Genomic DNA, 24,827 nt, shown 5'->3' with positions numbered 1-24,827 from the left:
GTCATTGTGGTTAACATGAAATTTTAAGTAAAAACTGGGCTTGCTATGCAAACTCAGCTTCAAAACAGGTCCCCTTCAGGCAGGAGACAGACAGGCGCCAGGCTGAACAGCTAGATTTTGTCTGCTGTGGACAGATACCCCAAAACAGCAGGAGGGAGGAGAAGCAAAGCATGACCAGATAAGAGATCAAAGACCATATATTCCTCATTCTTAAAATCAAGGACACCTTCCCAGTTACACATGTGCAGAAAAGCTCCTTGGAGGTCAAACAGGGAGGGGCCTCCACCCCATAGTAAGTGATGTCAACCTACCCATAGGCCTCTTGGCTAGAATCCATCTTGGCTAAGAGATGCACACATACATGGGAGGACCCTGAGATAAACCAAGTACAGATCAGAACAAGGCAAAGCAAGATGACTGGCCACAGGAAACCCAGAAGAAATGCCCCATAAAAGCAATTTAAACTACCATGAGGGTGCGGCTCTCTCGCTCAGCCTGCCTGTGTGTCTGTCCACATGTCCTCTTTTCCCTCCTTGTAAACACTGTTTCCCTACTTTGTTTCTTTGTGGAAATTCATTTTCCACAAAGCCATATGGGCCAAGGTCGTTTCAGTGGCCAGTGGTCTTGCGGCCAGGACTCAGAGCTCTCATTAATTACTGTAGCCTGACTTCAGTCTCCGACTGAGAACCGAAATCGTGCTTCAAGCCACTGTAGGTCAAGAAGACCTTTATCCACTTGCTCCCCGATGGTGACTCCTAAGCCGGCCCTGTCGCCTTTGCAGTGGGGCTGGAGTTGTCTAGGGTGCTGAGGAGCTGCCCTTACCTGGGCCCTTAGGTAGGATGCAGATTTGGCTGTTGGTTAGCCAACCTTAACTGAGGGTGGGGGGCATGCATGATGGTCACTCTCGTAATGTTTGCTGCATAGGCAGCCCTGACTGGTAAAGTTCTGACCCACTGGGCTGCCCAGGCCTCCGGATCCTTCTGCCCTGTTTCTCTGCTATAACTTGTGGTCCCTTTGACAACATGGTTGGTGTGGTGGACATTGTGCTTGGCTCTCCAGTGTCCCTTCCATACCGTGATGAGGCTAAACCAGTGGTTCTCAAAGAGGATAGTACTGCCCCCAGCGGGTATTTTGCATATGATGATTTGGGATATGTTTCCACTGCAGCCTGGGTAGGACACCATTAGCCTTCCTGTTCATTGAGGCTTCCCTGGTGGCTCAGATGGTAAAGAATCTGCCTGCAATGCAGGGTAAAGAATCTGCTTGTGCTTAAAGCTAAAGCCGGGACGTGAGTCAGTCATCTTAGCTGGGTGAGTGCTGTGGTCTGAGCAGGGGCAGCAGGACAGTGGGAGTAGACTGAAAAAAATGTAGACCTCCGGAGCACTACTCAGTCCTCCCGCTCTGATGTGCTCTTGTACCAGGGGTCTGATCAGGCCTGTGTCTGCCTCCTTCCTGAGTAGGCCAAAGAGCCCATCTGAACAGCCTTCCTACAGCAGTGTCTCACTCCGGGTGGCTTGACGGAAATTCCAGACCAGTGTTGTCTCCTGGCACACTGACACAGTGGCCAAGTTTACTGGCGCTGGGGCTGCCACAGTTGGGATGGCTGGTTCAGGGGCCGGCATTGGAACAGTGTTTGGCAGCTTGGTCCTTGGCTATGCAAGGAACCCATCTCTGAAGCAGCAGCTCTTCTCCAGCACCATTCTGGGCTTTGTCCTGTCTGAGGGGCTTTTCTGTTTATGGCCACCCTCCTCATCCTCTTCACCACATGAGGCTCCATGGAGGTCACCTACCCGCCGCTGCTGCTTTGACTCCAGGCCATGCTCAGTGCTGGAGCGTGCTAACTTCTACCATTAAACACAATGTTTCTCTTTAAAAAAAAAAAAAAATCGACTTGCAATGCAGAAGACCCAGTAAGATCCCTGGGTCAGGAAGATACCTGGAGAAGGGAATAGCAACCCACTCCAGTATTCTTGCCTAGAGAATTCCATGGACAGAGGAACCTGGCAGGGTTTGCAAAGAGTAACCCAGTCCATGGGCTTGCAAAGAGTGGAACACAACTGAGACAATCACTTTGGTGTTGGAGAAGACTCTTGAGAGTCCCTTGGATTGCAAGGAGATCCAACCAGTCCATTCTGAAGGAGATCAGCCCTGGGATTTCTTTGGAAGGAGTGATGCTAAAGCTGAAACTCCAGTACTTTGGCCACCTCATGTGAAGAGTTGACTCATTGGAAAAGACTCTGATGCTGGGAGGGATTGGGGGCAGGAGGAGAAGGGGACGACAGAGGATGAGATGGCTGGATGGCATCACTGACTCAATGGATGTGAGTCTGAGTGAACTCCGGGAGTTGGTGATGGACAGGGAGGCCTGGTGTGCCGTAATTCATGGGGTCGCAAAGAGTTGGACACAACTGAGTGACTGAACTGAACTGATTGTATAGGTTATCACTTGGATTGCTGGCCACATCCAGCTATAAGGGAATTCTGGGAAATGTAGTTTATCTATGTGGGTGACCATGTGTGCAGGTCGGAGTCCTTGGAACATTTCTGTGGAAGGAGGGGAGAACGACTTTGAGGGGGACAAGTGGAGATTTCAGCACACTGTCCACAAGAGCTACATTCCTGATGCAAGTCCCCTTGGGAGGAAGCCCCAAGGATTTGAGGATTTGGCTCCAGGATGACATCTCCAAGGGATCAGTCAACTGTCCAATCAGGGAGAAGTGAAGTTGGAAATTGGGATGGGAAAAGAAGCCTCAGGAAGTGTCCAGGGCTCATGCCACCAGCTGCTGTTTTTCTGGTATACAGAGCAACTGTGTGAAGACCCTGTTCCTTGGAAATAAGCCAAGTGTTTGTAAAAGTTCCACAGATTGCCTATGCTGCCTCTGACCCAATTAGAGCAGGTCTGGGGGGCAGGGTGTGGTGTGCTGGGGAAAACAGCAAAGCCAGGAATCACTGTGATGGTAAAAAATATCCATAGTCATCATATCCAAAATTCCCCGTAGAGGGCAGTAGTATCCTCTTTGAGACCTGCCTGCCTAACCATATCCTAGGGTGGAAGGGACACCGCCAAGTACAACGTCCACCACACCAACCCCAGGCCAGCCCTTGCTTGCACTGGAAACACCCGGCTGCCTGAGACAAACTTGGTCTCCCCTCAGCGACCGACTTCACCATCTAGCTAGACATCAAACCAGCAATAAACCAATAGGTATTGCTTACAATTGGGGTGAAAGCTAAGAAGGAAAAGTGCTGTTGTGCAGTGGTTTGCCAGAAGAGCCAACCTAGATCAGGTCAGAGGCTTCTCATGGAAGCGTTGAGGCCTGAAGGATGAGTGGGGGTGGCCCTTTAAAAGAACGGGAAGGCAGGAGAGCTCTGAGTTTGGAGGGAGCTCAAAATATTCCAGAAACTGGAAGTCACTGGAGCTCAGAGAGTGAGGGGCTGAGTGCTCTTACCTTGTATGCAGGGGAAAGGGAGTTGGGCTTTATTCCAAGAGCACGGGAGGCCTTGGAGGGATTTTACAAAGAGTGTGTGTGTGTGTGTGTGTGTGTGTGTGTGTGTGTGACTGATTATATTTAAGATCACCTGGCTCCTGTGTGGAGGCACATGGATGCTGTGGGCACATAGACGGTACCAAAGTCAGCAAGGATATTTGTAAGTGAAATCCTATCTCAAAATGACTTTAATAATAAACAGTCTTAAAGTGATCTTCATTCCCAATACAAGTCCTCTGGGGAGGAAGCCCCGTTAGTATCAGGCCCCAGTATGATCCAGAGACCTGGTGGGCTCTGGGCACATAGAGTGGACAGCTCCAGTCATCCCGGACACAGGCAGACTCCATTTTATTTTTCTCTGGTCTGCCATCCTTGGTGTCTGCTACATCTTAGAGCTGGCTGACAATTGGATCTACACACTTCCTTATTCTCACAAAGTGGGACAGGGAGTTGGGCTTGTCCAGTCACGAAGAACAAGTTATCCCTCCAGGAGAACAACTTGGGACATATATGCCCATCGCTGAACCAAGAGCTATTGCCAGGTGATGGGCTTAGTTAGGTCAGGATCTGGAGCTAGGGCTGCAAGTAGTACCCAAATAGTTGGGTTCTGTTGAGAGAGAGGAACTTTGGATGTTGGAGAGGAAGTAAATGGCCATTGTATTATGAGAGTGAGTGGGGTCACTCAGGGAGAGCGGAAGAATCAGGAGGAAGAGGGCAGAAGCCAACTGGAGGAGGGATGGCCTTTAACTGGGGAGAGGACAGCCTTAGATTTGTCATTGAGTGGGTGAGGGGGGTAGGATCTAGCGCCCAAGCTCCCAGCCGGGCTTTGCAGTACAAACGATTCGTTTATTAACAGCAGGAGAGCAAAAGGTTTGGGCACAGAAGCTGGTGGGGTTTAGGAGCCTGGGAGCCTGGGGTGTTCTCTCCTTTGCATACAGTAAGCAACCTGAGAGTGAGGGTGGTGATGGGGTACTGTAAATTTGGGGAGTGAAAAGTATGAGGTCGTTGTCTAGGAGAGAGTGTGATTGACGAGACTTCGGTCATGTAGGGTCACTGCTTATTGGCAGTCAGGATCCCCCTGAGTCTGGGGTGGGACAGAGCAGGTGAGGCTGGTAGGGTAGCTGTGTTATTCTCCACCAGTTAGCGCTTAAGGGAAGGGGTGGAGGAGGTGAAGCTGGATTTCACCAGGTGGCAGTCACCTGAAAATGCTGGAACCTCAAAACAAGACAAGGGGAAGAGAGTGGGGTCTTGTGCAGCAGAATGGGGATGACTGGTCACGGAACGGAGGCCGAGTGAGGAAGCCATTGAGCACCTGGGAGGTGGGAGGAAGGGCAGCGCCTGTCCAGCGCTCGGTGCAGGTCTACATGTGGGAAGCCCGCCACCTGTGGTCGTCAGCTGGAAAGGAATCAGACTTAACACGGGAACGCATGCTAAAGGCTGTCACCGCTCGAGGCTCACACTAAAAGCAGTTCCCCCCATGGAGGCGGGGGTGGGGACAAGGGACCTAGAGATTGCTTTCGGGATGTTGCAGAGCAGCTGCAAGAGAACAGGACACAGACCTCCGCCTCCGGAGATGAGTGACCCCAGATCACTGATCTGAGAAGGCTCAGAGGCCCTTCCCGAGAATTCGAGCGTCGGAGTCTCTCGGGTCTCCGGGAGCACCGAGGGTGGGCCAAGGCGAGCGGCGCGTGGGGGCGGGAGGTGCCGTTCGGCCTTCTCCTCCTTTAGTGTTCGCAGCGCGTGCAGTTTTCCGCGGACACACTGTGGTCCCTGCAGCCAGGTTTCCCCCACCTCGCGCCTTCACACCCAGTTCCTTGGCGCGCCACCCTTTGCGCAGCGGCAGGAGAGCAGCGCACAAGAAGGCCCTTCTGCGCTCCGGACCCAGGCGCGCTGGCCGCTCCGGGAGCCGGGATGGTACTGACTGCCGCTTCCCTGCTGCTCAGCCGAGCGGTGCGCCCGGCGTCAACGGCGCTTCCATTCCTGGCGGGGGCGGGGACCGGCGGAGGGGACCAGCGCCCCCGCCAGCGCGCGTCTGAGCTTTGGCCCGTCCCGCCCCCCGCCCGCAGGGCGGATCCGCATCGGAGCCGGAGGGGAGGGTTCACCCAGAGGGTGTCCGGTGTCCTCTCCGCGGCCTCTCCCAGGCGTCGGGACTTGTCCGCGGAGGCCCAGCGGAGGCGACAGCTCGCTCCTCTTTGGCGCGGCTGCTGCGGGGCCGGGCGCTTGCTCGGCGGGGGCCGGCGGAACCATGCTGAGCTGCCAGCTGGTGAGGGCCAGCAACCTCCCCAGTCTGAAGAAGGACCGGCGCAGCGACCCGGTCGCCAGCCTGACTTTCCGAGGTGAGAGCCCCTTGGCCGCCGCGACCGCTCGCCCTCGCCACCCGCCAGCGCGCGCACCGCTGGGTCGGCCACCCCAGCTAGCGCACTAACCAGGCCAAAGTTTCCTCCCCTGTCAACAAGGACAGAAATCTCAGAGAAATCTCGGTCCTGTCTTCTTCAGAGGGGGCAAGGAGGATGCAGTCGAGCAAGAAAAATGCCATGGTGCTCAGAAATTTTGGAAACCGAAAGCGCCGTAATATGTCGATAGTTGCACTTCTAAGACCGATACTCAGGGGTGATACCGTGCGAGCCTTAGCAGGCAGTGATGAGGGTGGGCTGGAGGATGAATGCAGAGAGAGAAGAGGATTGCTTAAAAATTGGGCGTGGAGACCGTGAGAGTTGTGTCTTGGTTTCATTCATTCATTCGTCCGTCTTTCTTCAACACTGGCCGCCTTGAATTCGTCTCAGTTGGGAGGAAAAGGGATAGAATAAGGTGGATATGGCCTTGATACAAGGAATTTTGAGTGTTTTAGGAAGTCTTTTAAAATGCCAAGATCCTAAATGCCGTCTGTGGGTAATTAGTCAAGAGAGAGTCTACAGTTTGGGGAAAACACCCCAAAGGACTCACATCCGCCCCCTTCTCACCAGACACCCGCTCACTTAAAGGCGGACATTCCCGTGGGAGGAGGTGTCTCGGGAGGGGAAAGGGAAGAGGAAGGACCTGTCAAAATTAAGAGAAGGAACAATGGCTGTGAGTCAGGACCCCAGTTCTGCAAAGAAAGATAATTAAGGAAAGGGGAGAGGGTTTTCCTCTTACCATATCCTGTGGCTTTGTGGAAGTACAAATATCCTGTGGTTCTGTGGAATTAAAAGTTTGCACAGCACAAAAGGTGGTCAAAGGTAGAGGGATGAATGGCTGGTGTTTTCAGGAGGCTTGGAAAAGGTGGGGACACCATGGCGGCTTTTTAGTTCTGACCCACGATATCCATCTGCTCCCCCCAGCACCCCAAAATAGTGATAACCATAGATGAAAGACACAGTTTGGCAAAATGAGAGCTAACTGTAGCTTTTATTCTTTGTTATGGGACGGTTTTCATTTTATTCCTTTTTTGGAAAGTGTGAGTTGAAACAGTTTAGAAAACCTTTCTGCTTCCATTAATTGGTGCTATTCCTGGGTGCCTACTATGAAATGCAGTGTCAAGACGAGGTCCCTAGCTGTCCCTTAGGCTCAGATTCTGACTAAGCCATTCTTGTGTGAAATTATAGGGTCAACTGGCTGGGAAAGACTTCCCAAGGACCCTGAACCCAGGGCCCTTTATCAGCCTTGAGTCTCCTAGATGCTTTGGATCTCTTCTGCATCTTTTTACCACTCTCTTTCCCTGGTTCTCCAACAGTTGTGTGGTGGCTACTAATCTCCCTGTTCTGCAGGCAAGGAAATGGAAACCTGTGGAAGTTAATTAAATGCTGTGTCCCAATCATGGCAGGGAGCACTTGAGTGGGCAGTGCCCTTGAGTCCAAATCTATTGAGGTCCCTCTCTGCAGTTGAACCTGCCCAACTGAGCACGTGCACCTGTTGTCCTCTCCCCAGCTCTGCATTCCCCACCCTTTATAATGCCTTACTATTTATTCTCACTGGTAAGCTCCTAGCAAAACTGAAATATAGTGGGATGTACCATCTCCAACTGTTCAAAGTCTGTTCATCTTTCAAAGCCCAGCTACAATGCCACCTTCTCCGGGAAGGCACCCAGGAGTCCCTTGACTGTCATTAGCCTCTCCTCTCTGGATGCACAGCACCTTGTTGCCCTCTGCATACCGAGTGCACACACCCCTGCTGACCTGTGCTCAGTACTCTGCTCCATAGTTAAGATCACACGGCTCCTTGCCGGTAGCGACTTCACCAGGATTCCCAGTGCTAGCAAACAGGGTGTATTCTCTAGTGTGTGCCCCTTCTGGCCCAGTTTCTCACCATCTTCCAGAAGTGCCTGGGGATCGCAACAATCTGGGGGGAGTGGTCCTTATGTTTTACTGTGCCTCAGAGTCTTCTGGAGAGTGCGCTTGACAGACAGATTCCTGGGTCCCCTCCGTAGAAGTTCTGAGGCAGCAGATGGAAGTGACCTAAGAATCAGCACTTCCACACCTGAGGCAGGTCATTTTGGAACCACATCTCGAGAGAAATTGATGTGAGATGTGGTGAAAGGTGAAATTAATGTGACTTCCCCCACCCTATGGGGATATTCATGCTGGAGTTTGGGGCTGAATGGATGCTTAGGGAAAGAGGCTGTTGGAATCAGACCCAGAATTTACAGATCCTCTAGCCTGGGGTACTTAGCCCTGGCTGCACATCAGAATTGTGTGGCGGAGCTTTTTAAAAGACCACAGCCAGACTCCTTGTTCCTCCTGTCTTGAAGCTGAGTTTCTGGGAGGAGGGGCCCAGATACAGGTATTTCTAAAAAATCTCCAAATGTTCAGGAAGCGTACTTGTGGGGTGAGAAGCCTTGCTGGAGCCTGTCACAGCACAGAGGGGATGGGCCTGCTTGCAGAGAGGTGGCCACACCGAGTGCTGGGCTCCCATCCGGAGTCCGAGGTGCAGGCGCCTGGTCAGGCCCACTGTCTCACAGTTGTTCCTGGCATTTCAGGCTCGGATGTAATTTCAGGACCTGCTTCCCAAAATAGACTATGAGCTCTGGGAGGTTGGACTCTGAGGGTGCTTTTTTGGGCTCCCTCTCTGGGGGCTTTAGGATAGAGGCTTTTAATGAATACTTACCATCCCTTTGTTCTTGTGTTAATTAATTAGTTAGCATGACTAACTACTACTACAAGTCCCTGAGCTGTGGTAGAGATAGTTCCCTGACCAGCTTCGAGAATGAACAGCTTCATTTCCTAGAGCATTTAATGATCTGTATCTTTCTTCTGCCCTCTCTATTTTCCACCCTCTACAGTCATGATTTATATCCTTTTATTCACTCATTTTGTTACTGAACAAATATTTATTGGGTATCTACTACATGTTGGGTGATGCTTGGGGGTCTGGGGATACATCCAAGAACAAAACCAGATCCCTGTTCCCTTAGAGCTCAGACATCTAATTTCCTTGAGGGTTGGCTCTGCTGTGCCCCCACTTAGTAACTTTCTACCCTGCTTCCCCCAGGCTCACCAGCCAGAACCCGAATCATGACTGCCCTTTCCTTCTGCTTCCTCCCATCAGGTCCTCTCTTCCTCCCTCTGTCTTACCAGTTACTCCCTCTCCCTTCTCCCTCCCCTCTCTTCTATCTTCTGGGGAATCTTATCGATCCATCTGTAGGTGGACCCACATGACTTACCTGTATAGGGAACGTGGGATGCAGGGCCACTGGACTCTCTGAATCTGGATTTTTGAATAGTAAAAGTAACTTTAAAACATTGACAATAGCTCATTTTCTTTAGATGAACTTAGTATGTAGTCAGTGTTAAAAAAAAAGGATATATTACATAAAGGAATGGGGCTTCCCTGGTGGCTCAGACAGTAAAGAATCTGCCTGGAATGCAGAAGACCCGTGTTCAATCCCTGAGTCAGGAAGACCCCTTGGAGAAGGGAATGGCAACCCACTCCATTATTTTTACCTGGAGAATCCCATAGACAGAGGAACCTAGCGGGCTGCAGTCCATGGGGTCACAAAGAGTCGGGCACGACTAAGTGACTAACACTTTCATTTTCATGAGGCAACAGTAAAAAGTAGCCCCCCTGCCGCCATTCTGATGCTTCAAATTAACTTGTTAACAATTTGACATATTTCCACCAAGATTCTTTTTCCTCTTTTTTAAAAAAGCAATGTTAGTGTGAAATTTAACACCTAAGAAAGTGCATAAAATACACATGTACAGTTTGATGCAGTGGTTCTCAGTTGGGGGTGGTTTGTTCCTCAGGGGCATTTGGCAATGTCTGGAGACATGTTGGGTTGTCACCACTGAGTAAGAGATGAGGTGCTATTGGGATCTACTATGGGGGGAGGCCAGGGATGCGGCTAAACATCCTAGAGTGCTCAAGATGGCCCCACAATACCCATAACAAGGAAGTATCGAGGGCCAAGGTTGAGGAACCCCACTTCAATGGATAAATTATGAAGGGAATACTCATGTACATTGCCCAGGTCAAGGAATTGAACCTTACTCATCCCCCCCATCCACCAGAAGTCCCCAGACCCCTTGCCTTCCTCTCTAGAGGTAATCCCATCCAGATATCTTTTTCTTTCTTTTTTTTTAAATAATTTTATTCAGACATCTTTTTCAAATGTTTGCTTATTTACATTTTCACTTAGTAATAAGCCAGGGAGATTTTTGTATGTCAGTAAATATTCTACACACTTTTCATTTTTATTATAATATGAAAGTGAAAGTGAAGTCGCTCATCGTGTCCGACTCTTTGCGACCCCGTGGACTGTAGCCCACCAGGCTCCTCCGTCCATGGGATTCTCCAGGCAAGAGTACTGGAGTGGGTTGCCATTTCCTTCTCCAGGGGATCTTCCCAACCCAGGGATCGAACCCAGGTCTCCCACATTGTGGGCAGACACTTTAACCTATATTATTATATGGGTGGACCATAATTCAGTTAATCAACCCCCTATTGAGGAATGTTTAAGTTGTATCAATTTTTAATATTTATATCCAATGCTTAAGTTATAGTGTTTCTGCAAGAAGTATCCTGGCAACTAAATCTTTGCCCAGATATTTAGTAATTTCCTTTAGGTAAGTACTGGAAGTGGTATTGCTGTGTCAGAAGTTATAGACATATTTAAGACTTTGCTGTTTCCCAAATTGCTCTCCTGATGATCTGTATCAACTTTGTCTTCCCATTAGCTGACTTCAGGGGCTTATTTTCTTATAATTCTGCTAACACAAAGCATAATTATATTTTTATGATCAAAGCATAATCAAATTTTTAACAATTTCTTAGGTTCAAGTAGTATTTGTGATGTTTCAATATTATTGCCTATTTGTATTTATTTCTTAACGAATTGCTTTTTTAATTAAAACATTTTTATTTATTTATTTTTGACTGTGCTGGGTCTTCATTGCTGCACGTGGACTTTCTCTAGTTGTGGGAGGCAGGGGTCACCCTCTAGTTGCCGTGGCTTCTCATTGCAGTGGCTTCTTTTGTTGCAAAACGCAGGCTCAGTGACGCATGGGCTTAAACAATTGCAGCTCGTGGTCACTACTCTGCAGCATGTAGGATTTTCCTGGACCAGGAATTAAACCCTTGTCCCCTGCATTGACAGGTGGATTATTAACCACTGGACTACTAGGGAAGTCCCTACTGCTTTTTAATTTGCCCAGTTCGGGAGGGAAGAGATGTTTGTCTTTTTCTTAATTAGTTTATGAGTACTCTTTACATATTAAGGACATTAAGATTTTTGTCATCGGTGTTTCAAATATCTTCAGATATCTTTGATAGTTTCAAATAGAACTATCTTTCAAAGTTCTGTTTGGCCTTTTGAGTTTAAAGACGTCTCTTCTCAGACAGCATTCCATCATAGCCCGTGTACCCACTTGCCACCACTCTTTCCTGGCTACTTGTTTTCTGGAAAGTATATTTTCAGTTAAGATTTAGAAAGGCGGAGATTGGGATGGGAGTTCTTGAGATGACAGGAGTAGGGCTCTTATAGGGAAGGCGGGGAGTGACTGCTGCCCAGTCTCAGGGTGTGCAGGCTTGAGTTAGGGAACAGGTGGCGGGCAAGTATCAGAGTTATCTGAGTCTGCCGACCCTTTTTGTTAGCGGGTATCTGTGCTAAGAAGTAAAGCAGACCTTCTTTCAGCAGAAGCCATTCAATTTCCACCATGTTTCGGTTTCTGCTGGTAACTTTGAATTCTTATCGCTTTGATTATCTAATGGGTATTCTAATGAGGTGTCAAGAGAGTGCCCAGGACAGAGCAAGTCCTCAATAAATATTTGTGGACTGGATTTCCCTGATGGTATAGTAGACAAGAATCTGCCTGTTAATAAAGGAGACAAGGGTTTGATCCCTGGTCCAGGAAGATCCCACATGCCACAGAGCAACCAAGCTTGTGCGCCACAACTAGCGAGCCCGAGTGCCTAGAGCCTGTGCTCTGCAACAAGAGGAATGACTGCAATGACAAGCCCGGGCTGTGCAGCAAACAGTGGCCCTCGCTGCAACTGAACAAAGTCTGCTAGCAGCAGTGCAACACCCAGAGCAGGCCCTGCTTCCCCCAGATGTTTAAAAATATGTTTGTGGAGCAAATGAGAGGCTGCATTGAGGCTGCCTGCAAGATCTAAAGGTGCCCTGCATCTCCATAGTGGATCTGCTACCTGACTCGTGGGCAGAAACAGCCCGTATCTCCCTCTCTCTGAGTCCCAGACGTCCCATCTCCTCTTCCATCTGCTCCATCTCTAGGTGAACGGTCCCTCCAGCCACCCTGAGTGCATCCATGTCAGAATCTGAGATGGGCTTTCCTCTTGCCCCAGCCCCCTTCCCCACCCAGTTAGAAGCATGGGAACAGGTTACAGACTGTGATGTGCACTCTCAGTGAAGGCCCTTGCTTTGGCTTTTATCTTCTCTGTGATCCCACCAGCTCTGAAGATTCCACTGAATGAGTGTTACAAAGACAAGCATTTTGTCTGCTTCAGAAATGTACCTCAACCTTATCATTGTGTAGGGGGAGGGAGTCTGTCCCATCACTGCTATGGGGAGACTGCCCACTTGTTCTGCCAGAGATTGGGGTGCTCCCTTCCACTAGTAACCCCCATCCTTATGTGTTCAGGCCTTAGCAGTGGGGGCGGTTCACAAGTGTCCTAGACCATTGAAAGGGGCTTGTTCCCCAAGTGCTCTGTGTTCAGTAGCTTGATCATGTCTGATTCTTTGCGGCCCTGTGCACTGTAGCCCACCAGGCTCCTCCATCCATGGGATTTCCCAGGCAAGAATACTGGAGCGGGTAGCCATTTCCTCCTCCAGGGGATCTTCCAGACTCAGGGATCAAACCCTCATCTCCTGCACTGCAGGCAAATTCTTTACCAACTGAGCCATCCGGGAAGCCCTGTTCCCACAAGATGGGCTTGAAAAGGTGAACGAGCCATGAGGCCCAGACGGCAGCAGGGACAGCAACTGGCTGCTGACAGGTAGACCTCACCAGGTGGAATGTGGTTCCTTGTGTGAGGCCATGACTGTGTCTGATGCTCAGGTGTCAGATGTGTGAGGCTCCTTTCCCCTGTGGAGACTGCTCAGCCGGGTGGCCCCAGGCACCGGCTGGGCAGGATGGGCTGTCCTCTTAACTTCACTTTGCTCCGTGTCTCTAAGCCTCCTTCCTATATCCTCTCCCACAGCCCATGGTCTTAATCAGAATTGGCTCCATAGGGGGCTAGGACAATGTACTATATCTTTTTCTGTTACATACCTTGCCTCTCAACATTCAAGGGCCAAGATTTCTTTGTCCTCCAGTTCTCCTCTGACAACCTTCCTTTAAGTGATCATTTTCAAACTTTGGGGCTGTTATCTACAACAAGAAATGTATTTTACATCAAGATAGACTACACACATAAGTATATATGGGAAAATATAACCAAAAGTTTTGAGTAATAGTACTTTCACATGAAAGATGTGCTCTGACATTTTCTTCTCTAGTCTAGCCTGTCATTAAAAAGACATATTGGTTAACTCACTCAGCTGATGTCATGGGCTGCTAATGGTTCCCAGTGAGCAGTTTGAAAAACATTACCCTACAGCCATGGGTGACTCTGGTAGGAATGTAGGGTTGAGGTGGGGTGGGTGGGTAGGGGAAAACAAGTGAAGAATTTCCATGGGGCACAGAAGAGTCCTCCCATGGTAGGCTCACTCCTCTTCACTGAGTCATTCAGTCTGGAGGGACACTCCAGGGTTCCAGCATGATTCTCACAGATGCCCGCCTGCCCCCAATTCTGCAATCCCCTCTCCACACCCCTGGCAGGAGCTGTGAGTGCTCATCTATCTTTAACTATTGAGTCTGTTTATTTATACACATAAAGCCACATCTCTCAAGGCCAAAACTGATGATTAAGGACAGGAAAGGTCTAAATCCATGATGAGGAAGAAACTATTTCCTAATTAGCAGCCTGCCTTCCTTTTCCTCTGTGTCTGTAAGTCATGTGATCGTGCGGGGTTAAAGTTTCGTTTCTTTCTGTCCCTTCTTTGGGGCTGTAGAGTCTATCGGTGGCCCCTCCATTCACATCATCCAGACGGTCCCAGAGTCGGCTCTTCTCACTGGGACTTAGTGTAATCATATTGAAGGCCTTCGTTCTCATCTGCAGGGAAGGCAGAAAGTAGAAAATGTCTAAAAGACATTTTGCACAGGGCTGGCACATGGACACTGCTTATTTGCGACTAGCCAGAAGCACCAAGTTATGTTTCCAAGTGGACAATTCAAGAGAGGCTGCAGATGGAATTTTCCATGTTACTCCTGTAGGCCATGGAAAGTTGATAGGGGAGGGGAAGTGAACACTGAGATAGCATCTCATATCCCCTCAAGACCAGTGAAGTAGAGATTCTTTTTTTATTATCATTTTACTGCCAAGGGAGCTAAGGCTTTTGAGAGGTGCCAAGTTTTACTTTAGGTCACTTAGTAGTGCCTGCTGTTTGAATGACTCCAAAGCCATGTGTTTAACCCCAGCTGGAGCCACACCAACATGGCCCTCAAGGGGATTCAGAGCGATTCAGTCAGAGCAGGCCTGGGACAGCTTTCATAAGATCACTGGGCCCCCTAAGGACATCTCCCCCTCCATTGTGCCTCCTTTACCCCTCTGTCTGTTGACATATAGCCAGACTGTGAATGTAGTCTCTGACGTTCCCTGAGAAGCGTGGCTCTGCCCTCTAGTGAGGACGTGAACTTGCACCCAACTTGGGAAACAAAAGGACCCATTCATTTCACACTCAATTACTGGGTACCTTGCTATAATAATCTGACCGCAGTGCGGGAGATCTGGGTTAGATTCCTGGGTTGTGAAGATCCCTGGAGAAGGGAATGGCTACCCAGTCCAGTATCCTGGCCTGGAGAATTCCACGGACTGTATAGTCCATGGGGTCGCAAAGAATCACAACTGAGCAACTCTCACTTGCTATATTCTAGGGTTCCTACCATGAGTAAGGCATGGTGCCTGCCCTCTGAAGCTCACACTCTAGTTGGGAGACAGACATAGAAGTGCAGCGTTGTCCTGCTGTTCGATATATGTTTTCACCGATTGCAACCATCTCTGTCTGGGGGAGTCAGGGGAGGCATATCAGAGCAGAAACAACTGAGCTGGGCATTGAAGGATCAGTAGGAGTTCACTACATGCAACAGACTGAGGCTCAGAGGGGAAAGGAGGGGAAGCGAACTCACACTTAATGAGCGTGCTGTGTGCCAGGCACCTCTCTCATCCTATCTTGTTTAATTTTCATGACAACCCTGTAAAGAAATATTATTATGACCTTATGCTAAGTGCGTGGTGCTAGTCGTAAAGAACCTGCCTGCCAATGCAGGAGATGTAAGAGACGTGGATTCGATCCCTGGGTCAGGAAGATCCCCCTGGAGAAGGGCATGGCAACCTTACAGGTGAGGAAACAGATGTTCAATGAATTTCCTGAGAGGTTCTTCAACTGTGGTACATGGACCTGTGGGGGAAATCCCCAGAACTTTGAGCAGGTCAGCAAGGTTAAACGTGTTTCCACAATAACACTAAGATGCTGTTTGCGCTTTTCACTATGTTGATATTTGTACCACTGGTGCAACAGCAATGGAAAAGTGAAACTGATGGTGCCTTAATACTAACAGGGCTTTGGCACAAAAGTTGTACTGGTTGTATTTTTCACCAAAGGTCCATCTAGTCAAACCTATGGTTTTCCCAGTAATCATGTATGGATGTGAGAGTTGAACTGTAAAAAACGCTGAACGTTGAAAAATTGATGCTTTTGAACTGTGGTGTTGGAGAAGACTCTTGAGAGTCCCTTGGACTGCAAGGAGATCAAACCAGTCAATCCTAAAGGAAATCGATCCTGACTTTTTGTTGGAAAGACTGATGCTAAAGCTGAAATTCCAACACTTTGGCCATCTGATGTGAAGAACTGACTCCTCTGAAAAGACCCTGATGCTGGGAAAGATTGAAGGCAGGAGGAGAAGGGGACGACAGAGGGTGAGATGGTTGGATGGCATCACTGACTCACATGAATTTGAGCAAGCTCCAGACAGGGAAGCCTGGTGTACTGCAGACCATGGGGTCTCAAAGAGTCGGACACGACTAAGTGACTGAATAACAGCATGTAATTTGAAGGGGAAAAAAAGAGCCAGTACTCACAGTTTGAAAAAGAAAAGCTAGTTTTATTGAAAAATGTCCCTGATAAAGCTGTGCAATCATTGATTTTACTAATCTTGATCCTGGAGTACCTGTTTTTGTAATGTTTTCTGTGTTGAGATGGGAAGTATGCCCAGAGCACTTCTGCTGCCCCTGGGGAAATGACGATTGTTGCAAGAAAAATCACTTGGTGACTGCTCAAGTGGCATGTTGAACTAGCCTTTTGTTTTAAAATTTAAAAAGTGGAATATTGTTTTTACTTGAAAGAATGACTGACAAGCTATGATTATTCAGACTTGGGCATTTGATAGATATTTTCTTGGAAATGAGTGAGCGAGCCTGCTACTTTAAACTGACATTTATCATTTGTTACCCATCATAAAAGTTGAGCTTTCAAACAAACATTGGAATTTTAGAACACTTCTGTCTTGCGTTTCCCAGTATTTAATGACTTTTCTGATGAGATTACTTCCCAAATGACCAACGCAAGATGTTACAGAGTCCTGCATGGGTGAAAGAGTTATTCAAAATGCAAGATAGGACAACAGATTTTAATGTAACAGTACGAAATGTTTATCACTCTGCTTTCAGATTTCACTCTGCAGTTAACCTTTAAGAAATACTACTTGTCAAGTTTTGGTGTAGTATGAGAGAATATCCACAGTTATCTGAAAACTTATTAAAATGCAACTCCTTTTCCATCTATATGTCTGGTTGGATTTTCTTCATAGATGTCAACTAAAACAAGACATCTCAATGGACTGAATGTAGACAAAGATATGATAATCCAGCTAGGCATTAAAGAGTTCTGCAAAAAGTAAACAGTGTCACTTTCCTTTTTCCTTTGTTTTGGAAGTTATAGTTATTTTTCATAAAAATATGTCACTTATGTTAACATGTACTGGGCTTATTTTTGTTAATGTAAAATTAATTACCAAATAAATATTTTAAAGTGCTTCAGTTTTAACCTCAAATACAGTAAAAGTCGATAGATACAAGTTACCTTAGTTTTACTTAAGCTCCTTAGGGTTCTTAATTTTTAAGAGTGACATTGTGTGACCAAAAACTTAAGAACTGCTGCCCTAGGGTCTCTGATAAAATAAGTGTTCTATGGTGATCGGTGTCATCTCAAAGTCCACGTGCTTTTCCCTCAACAATGATTTTCAGCAGGTGGTGGAGTGGGTGGGGCTCATCCTCTCCCGCTGGGGAAGATTTATCAGGACCTCTGAGGGGACTCAGGGGGCCTGAATCTTTGTCTTAAGTCTACCAATCCTCCATTGGATGTTTCTTTCTCCTCGATTTTCTTTACTCCTTTCTCTGTTGTTGCATGCATGCGTGCTCAGTCAGTTGTGTCTGACTCTGTGACTCCATGGATTGTAGCCTGCCAGGCTCCTCTGTCCATGGGATTTCTTAGGCAAGAATACTGGAGTGGGTTGCCATTTCCTTCTCCAGGGTATCTTCCTGATCCAGGGATGGAACCAGAGTCTTCTGCATTGGCAGGCGGATTCTTTACCACTGAGCCACCTGGGAAGACATTGTTCCCTTCCTCCAAATCTGTCCCCAGACCTTGCCTGTGTCCATGACCCCAGCTGCTCCCCTCTTCCCTTCCTGCTCGGAACTGGGCCGTGGGGGCTGGACCTGCAGAAAGGAAACAGACAGTGCTCAGCTTCAGAGGACTCAGGGGTCCTGGGGGATGTTTCCAGAGGCTCCAAGGGTCAGTCCAGGTAGGACACTGTGAATGCTGAGCAGTCTGGGTGGAGCCACAGGCTTCTCACTGAAGGGTCTTGCACAGTTGGGGTTGAATTGGTGATCTTTCATATCCAACCCAAATATAAGTTCTGTGTCTGGCTGAACACTTTAAATCGTTTATTAAGCACAGAATCATTCCCGTCCTGATGCTTAATGGAAAAGCCAGACACGTTTGGCCCCTCCTGTTCCTCTCATCCACCCCTCAGGCCCAAACACCACAGGAAAGGCTCAGCAGGCTCCCGCCTGGGGCACTCAGCAGCGTGAGTTCTTGTCCCTTCTGTGTCCACTCACCCTAGCCCTCACGAGCAGGTAAAACAGCCCGTTTCAGATAGATGCCTTCAAGGTGAGAGAGAGGAGGATCCTTTTTTTTTTAGATTGAGGTAAAATTCACAAACCCTAAAAGCCACCATTTTAATAATTTAAAAATGTACAGTGTAAATGGTCTTTAGTACGTTCACTATGTTGTACAATCGTCATCATTATCTAATTTCAGAACATTTCATCACCCCGAAAAGAAATCTCCACGAAGGATTCATTTGCCATTCCCATCTCCCTCTAGGCTCCTGGAAACACCTAACCTATTTTCTGTCTCTGTGGATTTCCCTATTCTGAACATTTCACATAAATGGAGTCATACATTATGTGGAGATAGATTTTTTTAAAAGAAAAATGGAATCTTTTCTATGAAGATCATTCATTCTTAGAATCAGAAACTTGACAATTTCAAGACTTTATTTAGAAATTCTGGAGGAACAATAACAGACTCATTAAGAAGAGTCAGGCTGAGTTTGGGGAGAATGTAGATGTTGGCTGAGTCCCTTTGCTGTCCACCTGAAACCATCACAACATTGTTAATCAGCTATACTCGGATACAAGTAAAAAATTAAAAAAGAAGACCAGGCTGGCACTTCCCTGGTGGCCCAGTGACTGAGACTCTGAGCTCCCAGTGCGAGGGGCCTTGGATCCCTGGTCAGGGAACTAGACCTCACATGCGGCAGCTCAGAGTGCCCAGCCACAGCTAAAGATCCCATGTGCTGCAACTAAGAGCCAGAGCAGCAACATAAATAAATAAAAATAAAATATTGAGAAAAAGAAGAGTTAGGCTGGGTGTTTTCCTTTAGATGATCCTTCAGGTGGGGCTGCTGTTTCTCCATCCCAGGGCTGAGAGGCGTGTGTGATTGGCATTGGGCTTTCACTGCAGACCAGGGGCATTCTCAGGGACCTGTGGGTTTTGTAAGGTTTCCTTTGGGGGCCGGCTGCAGTGCGCGTCTGGGAACTGGCCCTCACTTGGGGAAGGTGCAGAGTGGGGTATGTCTCTTCATTCACCTTCTGTGTCTCTTGTAGGTGTGAAGAAGAGAACCAAAGTCATTAAGAACAATGTGAACCCTGTGTGGAATGAGGTATGTCCTCTGCAGGACGAGTCAGGGGGCTCGGTGGCTTTTCCAGTGGTGTTGTCATCCAGAGGAGGGGCTCTGGTCTGGCTCGCCAAGGAATCCTCCGGGCACGAGGAGCCCGGGAGGAGAGGCGGTGGCCTGGCCGGGGTCTGCCCTGTGTTGTGGCCGCAGCGTGGAGAGGAGTGAGGCGTGCACTTCTCTGCTCCTCGCTGGCCAGGCCAGCTGGGTGGAGGCTGTGTTCAGATCGCCTGTCTCCCTTACACAGGCTGTTGTCTTTACCCAGAGCCTCCTCCTCCCCACGTTGCTCCCTGGCTCCTCCTCTGCCTCCTGCTGGCCTCTGCCCCCCTCCTCAACCAGCTTGCTTGCTTTTCCATTTTTAGTTTGGGTTACATTGAATACATTGTTTTAGAAAAACTGACAATGTTTAGGTAATTTAAACCACAGGAAGTAATTGCCTGTTTGCAGTAACTTATCTGTGCAAATGATTTGCTTAAAGCATTTTGCAATAGCCTTTAACAGTTTTAGTGACTAAATCTCTGTTGGGAGATGCTCATTTATTTGCTCACCAATTCAGGTTCTTGTCGGTCAGTGTGTTATCTGCTCAGAGATTCATCATTCTCTAATTGGCAAAAGAATTGGCTCCCATCGGCTGTATAACTTGCTCTTGTTTGAGACTTAGTCAGCCAGCTTTCTTTATATGGCTCCCTGGTCATCTTTGGAAGCCCTGGCTGCCTTGTGTGGGTAGGGTCGAGGTGCATGGGGTGCCTTTGCTCTGAGAAGGATCCTGGGATTACGGGAGACCTATGTGGCACTAAAGCATGCTGTCACCAGGGGCCTGACTGCTCCATGAGCACATTGAGGGCCCTGCAGAGTCACCTGGCGTTTTCCCCAGTTGTGCTCCTGGTGACTGGTAGAATTGAGTTGTGGGGAGGGGGTCACAGGGGTCTGGCCTCTTCTGCTGCCTTCAGCTCTCGCTGTCAACTTCTGAAGCCCTGGGACCCTGCCACTCACGTATTCATTCTTCTGCTCACGCATCCCTCCCTCCCCCAGCAGTGGTCGCAGATGCCCCCTCAGTGCCAAGGGGGAACCAGACACAGTCTCTTCTCTTCTAGGGGCCCACGGATTAAGACATCTTTTCTCCTTTTCTTCCAGGGATTCGAGTGGGACCTCAAGGGTATCCCCCTGGACCAGGGCTCCGAGCTTCTTGTGGTGGTCAAAGACCATGAGACAATGGGGAGGAACAGGTGAGGCCATGGTGAGGGGGGGGGCTCTGTGACCTGTGGGTTTGTGTGGGTAGGGTCGTGGCAGAAGCCGATTCCGGAATCTGGACTCTGGAGAGCTGGAGTTTAGTGAAGACCTGCCACTCATGGGCCTGGCCCGGAGCGGGAGGGGAAAGGCTTGACTGCAGCATCAGAAACTCAGCTGGGGGTGAACTGGCAGGGAAGGAAGATGGGCTAGAGTCAGATGGGAGCGTGTTTCCCAGGACAGCCTGTGCCCCAGGGAGCAGGGAAGAGAAAGCTCTCTGGGTCCTGCTGCAGCCCTGAGGTGCCTGGCACGGCCCTCTCTCCCCACCCACTGCGGGAGACGGGCGAGCAGAGCAGCCACTGGTGGGAGCGCTCCAGGAGGGCTTCATGCAAGAGGTGGGACTCGAAATGAGAGCTGTGGTTTAGAAGTCAGGACAGTGATCGCAGTCCACGCTGGCTGCCCACCGTCCCATGGCAATGTTTCCTGATGTCATTTCATGTGTCAGTTTGTAGTGGGGAGGGTTTCCAGGCAGGGGAAATAGGAGGAGCAGAGTTCCAAGCTTTGTGGTGGTAAAAGTAGGCTCTTTGGCCGATGGCAGGTCCTTCCTCTTGTACTGAGCTCCTGGCCTTTTGTGTGCTGGTGGTCAGGGTGTGGGGAGTGGGCATGGCCAGCCGAGCTTGCAGACTGATGGCCCTGTTGATTGCGGGGTGGGGTGGCCTGGGAGATACCAGGTGTGAGGGCACCCAGTGCTGAGCCTTAAATGTGATGGTGGGGGTTCAGCAGCCCCTGCTGGGTCTGACGGTGCCGGCAGGAGTGGGTTCCTGCTCTCGGTGCCGTTGGCCGAGGTCCAGACCCAAGAATCAGGCATGGGCTTGGCTGTTCTGCGACCTGCTGACAGTGGAACTTTTGTTTGGGAACTGGGTGAGCCGGTGTCTGGGGCCCGGCTGTCTTTCCCTGGGGTGGGGGAGGGGAGAAGGGAGGAGGGAAGATTCTGATCTGGGGAAGGCCCACAAGGGTCTCAGGCTGCAAAATATCCGGAAATTTGAAATCTTAAAAAGCTTGGAAAAAACCCAACGGCCACAGTCTCTGCGGGCCGTGAGTGCAGAGCTTGGTACGTGTGGGGAGGACGGGGGTGCTTTCAGTGCGCCCTCCCAAGGTGGGGCTGCAAGTGTGGGGCCCAGGGCGTCTTGGGTCCGTATTGTCCAGTCTGGACCTCAGCAGCCCCCACCTGCACAGGAGCAGGGTCCGGAATTAGTTCACACTAAACTACTCCAACACAGTCGTTTTGTGGGAAAAAGGCAGCTTCTGACAAGTATGGATGGTGGACCTGCGGGTGAGGGGGGAGCAGCGCTGGAAGCTTTCCAGGTAGTCCTGGAAAGCTTCTTGGAGGAGGGCCACACAGGCTGAGTCGGAGGCCAGAGTCGGCTTGAGAGAGGAGAGGAACGGAGGGCCTTCCGCTGTCAGTCACACAGGGCCGTGGGCTAAGGCCTTACAGGTAGGACCGAGTCACACAGCTTGTGCCGCCCAGTGAGAGGGGAGCAGGGGGGCCCGACTGGGAGGGGGCCTCCAGCATCAGGCTGAGGATAATAATAGCAAATCCACAACAGCTGATGTTTACCGAGAGCTTAGCCAAGTGTCTGGTCCTATGCTGAGTCTTTATATAAAGGATCTTTTTTAATCGTTAGGGGTTGCTGTTATACCTATCATCATTACAGAGGGAAATCGAGGCTCCAGGAGGCCGGGTGATTTCCCTGAAGGTTAGTGATGGCAGAGCTGTGATTGAAGGGCGGGTCTTCAACATGGTCAGAATCACTGTGTCCCTGCACCTCTCAGAGTCTCCCCGAAGCCCCAGGCGGGTGCTAGGCCCTTCTGGAAGGAGCTTAGCAAGGCAAAGGCATGCAGAGGAAATGCAGGTTTCATTTTCATGATCATATTCAGCATTTTTCAGGCCCTGTGGGGAGATTTCTAAGACCAGGAAGGCAGCAGGGTTCAAGAACACATTTTTGATCAGTTCAAGAGCCAGGCTGGCCTTTGGGGTGATACCAGGCCAGTGTCACACATGGATCGGCCTGGCCCTGTGGGTTGGAGGTCACAGGAAGGACAGGTTGGATCGCACCTTGGAACCCTCTTGTTGGCCCCTGTGGGTGTCCTTTAGCTCCCAGGGGGAAGTCAGCTCTCTGAAAACCAGTTTCCCCCATGACCAGGTCACTGTGAGACCAGTGTGCTGGAAATCAGTTCCTCAAACATTAGTCTGCAGAAGACCTAATTGACAAAGCTTTCTAATTTAAACAGAAACTTCTTTCCCATAACTATTTGATTGTTATTTTTTGAGTTTTACAAACAGTTATCTTGATTTTGTATTTCTAGCAGTTAAAAATTATTAATGGGCTTCCCTGGTGGCTCAGCTGGTAAAGAATCCGCCTGCAATGTGGGAGACCTGAGTTTGATCCCTGGGTTGGGAAAATCTCCTGGAGAAGGGAATGGCTACCCACTCCAGTATTCTGGCCTGGAGAATTCCATAACTATAAAGTTCATGGGGTGGCAAAGAGTCAGACATGACTGAGTGACTTTCACTCCACTTCAAAAATTATTAAATTTTAATTCAGCTGAATTTAAAATTACATTCACAAACACCTGAAGAATTTCAGGAATAATAGAGTTTTGGTTTCGTTGTTGGAGCTGTTGCCAGAGTGGGGTATGCAGGCTGGAGAGCAGTTTGACTGGATGGAAGGTGTATGGGGGTAAGCCCAGTGGAGCCGCAGAGGGGAGGCGGGTACACACAGGTTCTTCTGTCAGGCCCCCATGGTTGGACCACACAGCACATTCACTCTGCTCGTGAAATGTGAGAAAAGAATCCCAGATTAAAGTTATTAGCATTTCTAAGGCTGTGAAAGTGAGGAACCTTTCCAGGAAGCGACAAGAGCAGCCACATGACATTTTACATTCTGAAAGATAAAAGGGAAAAAAAATAGTGAATTCAATTTAATGAACATTTTATGTGAAACACCTACTTACTACCCTCAAGTTGTCAGTGTCTGGTCAGGAAGCAAATAGGGAAATAATGGGTGTGACGTTGACCGTTGCCATCAGACTGTCCTCGGTGTCAGTGAGGCCCACAGGGTTGTCACGCGGTGGGCCCTTCATCCCTGGCCGTCCCAGGTGCTCTCTGAGCCCCACCAAGGGTCCTCCCAGGTCTTCTTCCAGCACAGCCTCTGCCTCCCCTCCGCCTCCTCCTCTCCTTCTGCCAAACCTCCATCCCTGCCTCCTGCTGTTCCTAGAGTCCCCTCAATGCCTCACGCATTCTTTCCAGCCCCTCACTTGCACCTCTGTCTCCAAAGGTGTTTGGCTTTGCTCCCTTTCCCTCCTGGCCCCTCTCCTTTTATCCGTTCTCTCCTATGACTCTTCCCCCACTTCCACTCTCCTCTCTTTCCCTGTGGTTTCTGTGTTTCCTCCATGGCTGCTGGCAGTTTTGAGTGACCTTGTTGTGCCAAACTGGTCTGCTGGCCTGGAGTGGGGTCTTGGAATCTCTCAGGAGGGGAACCTCTCAGGCGGGTTCCTATCTCTGGGCCATTTAGCATCCCACCCACCCTGAACCGACTGCAAGGGTGGATCAAAACTGTGTCCATAAAATCAGATTTCAAGTGCAAAAGGGAAGCGTCACTCCTCTGGATGGGAGACACTTGTGCCGATCCAGCTAGGGTGGGTCCTGGACTTGTGTCCCAGGCTGCATTCAACAACTTCCTGTTTACTCTGGGCTTCTCAGAAGGATGTTGGAGGGGAAGCTGACCTTGATCCCTGACCAACTGCTTGACCGCTGGAACGCTGAGCCCAGAAGTTCCCAGTCCAGGCTATAAGACACAGTAGCACCACTGGCAGTTTTGACACAACACACCAGTGCCTGGCGCACCTGCAAGTTCTGACTTAACTGGGGCCAGGGCCTGTGCATCATTACGAACTCCCTGGTGTTAGGGAGTGAGAACCAGTCATCTCCACTCTAGACCAGTGCTGCTGGATAGAACTTACTGAGATGATGAAGTCATTCTGTGTTGGCTAGTGTAACTGAGGAACTGAATCTTAAATTTTACTTAATTTAAATTTGAATAGTTCCTGTGCATGTGTAGTGGCTCTTTGCTGTGTGGGACAGTGCAGCTCTAGATTTTTGGAACAGAGCTCCAACCCTGGGTGCATCTTAGAATGACTTAGGGGCTTTACGATAGATCAATGTCTGGGCTCTGCAGCAAATTGACTAACGGAGAAGCTAGAGTTGAGTGCAGGCCTCAGCACTCCTTGAATCCGCACAGGGGAGGCCAGTGTGCACCAGGGCTGAGCACCCACTGCATGAGTGCAA

General features: G+C 49.3%; 1 protein-coding gene and 1 pseudogene across 22 annotated transcripts in view; both read left to right on the top strand.

Moving 5' to 3' along the window:
* The window catches only part of DYSF (dysferlin), a 222,320-nt gene that overhangs the window by 6,624 nt on the left and 190,869 nt on the right, over window positions 1-24,827 (top strand). For 14 of the 22 annotated variants that reach the window (XM_070798456.1, XM_070798452.1, XM_070798454.1 and 11 more), the window contains exons 1-3: window positions 5,596-5,824; window positions 19,185-19,240; window positions 20,387-20,478. In XM_070798456.1, the coding sequence (XP_070654557.1) occupies window positions 5,734-5,824; window positions 19,185-19,240; window positions 20,387-20,478 (239 nt within the window). In that variant the 5' untranslated portion in view covers window positions 5,596-5,733. Of the gene's footprint in view, window positions 1-5,595; window positions 5,825-19,184; window positions 19,241-20,386; window positions 20,479-24,827 lie in introns of those variants that run through there. The other 8 variants (XM_070798437.1, XM_070798445.1, XM_070798453.1 and 5 more) reach the window with 1 other exon arrangement.
* Window positions 1,366-3,495, top strand: LOC109565475 (ATP synthase F(0) complex subunit C1, mitochondrial pseudogene; annotated as a pseudogene).

The sequence above is a fragment of the Bos indicus genome, chromosome 11 (assembly GCF_029378745.1).
Source record: "Bos indicus isolate NIAB-ARS_2022 breed Sahiwal x Tharparkar chromosome 11, NIAB-ARS_B.indTharparkar_mat_pri_1.0, whole genome shotgun sequence".
Lineage (NCBI taxonomy): Eukaryota > Metazoa > Chordata > Mammalia > Artiodactyla > Bovidae > Bos > Bos indicus.
The sequence above is the reverse complement of the archived record's forward strand: the minus strand, read 5'-3'. Positions and strand labels throughout refer to the sequence as shown.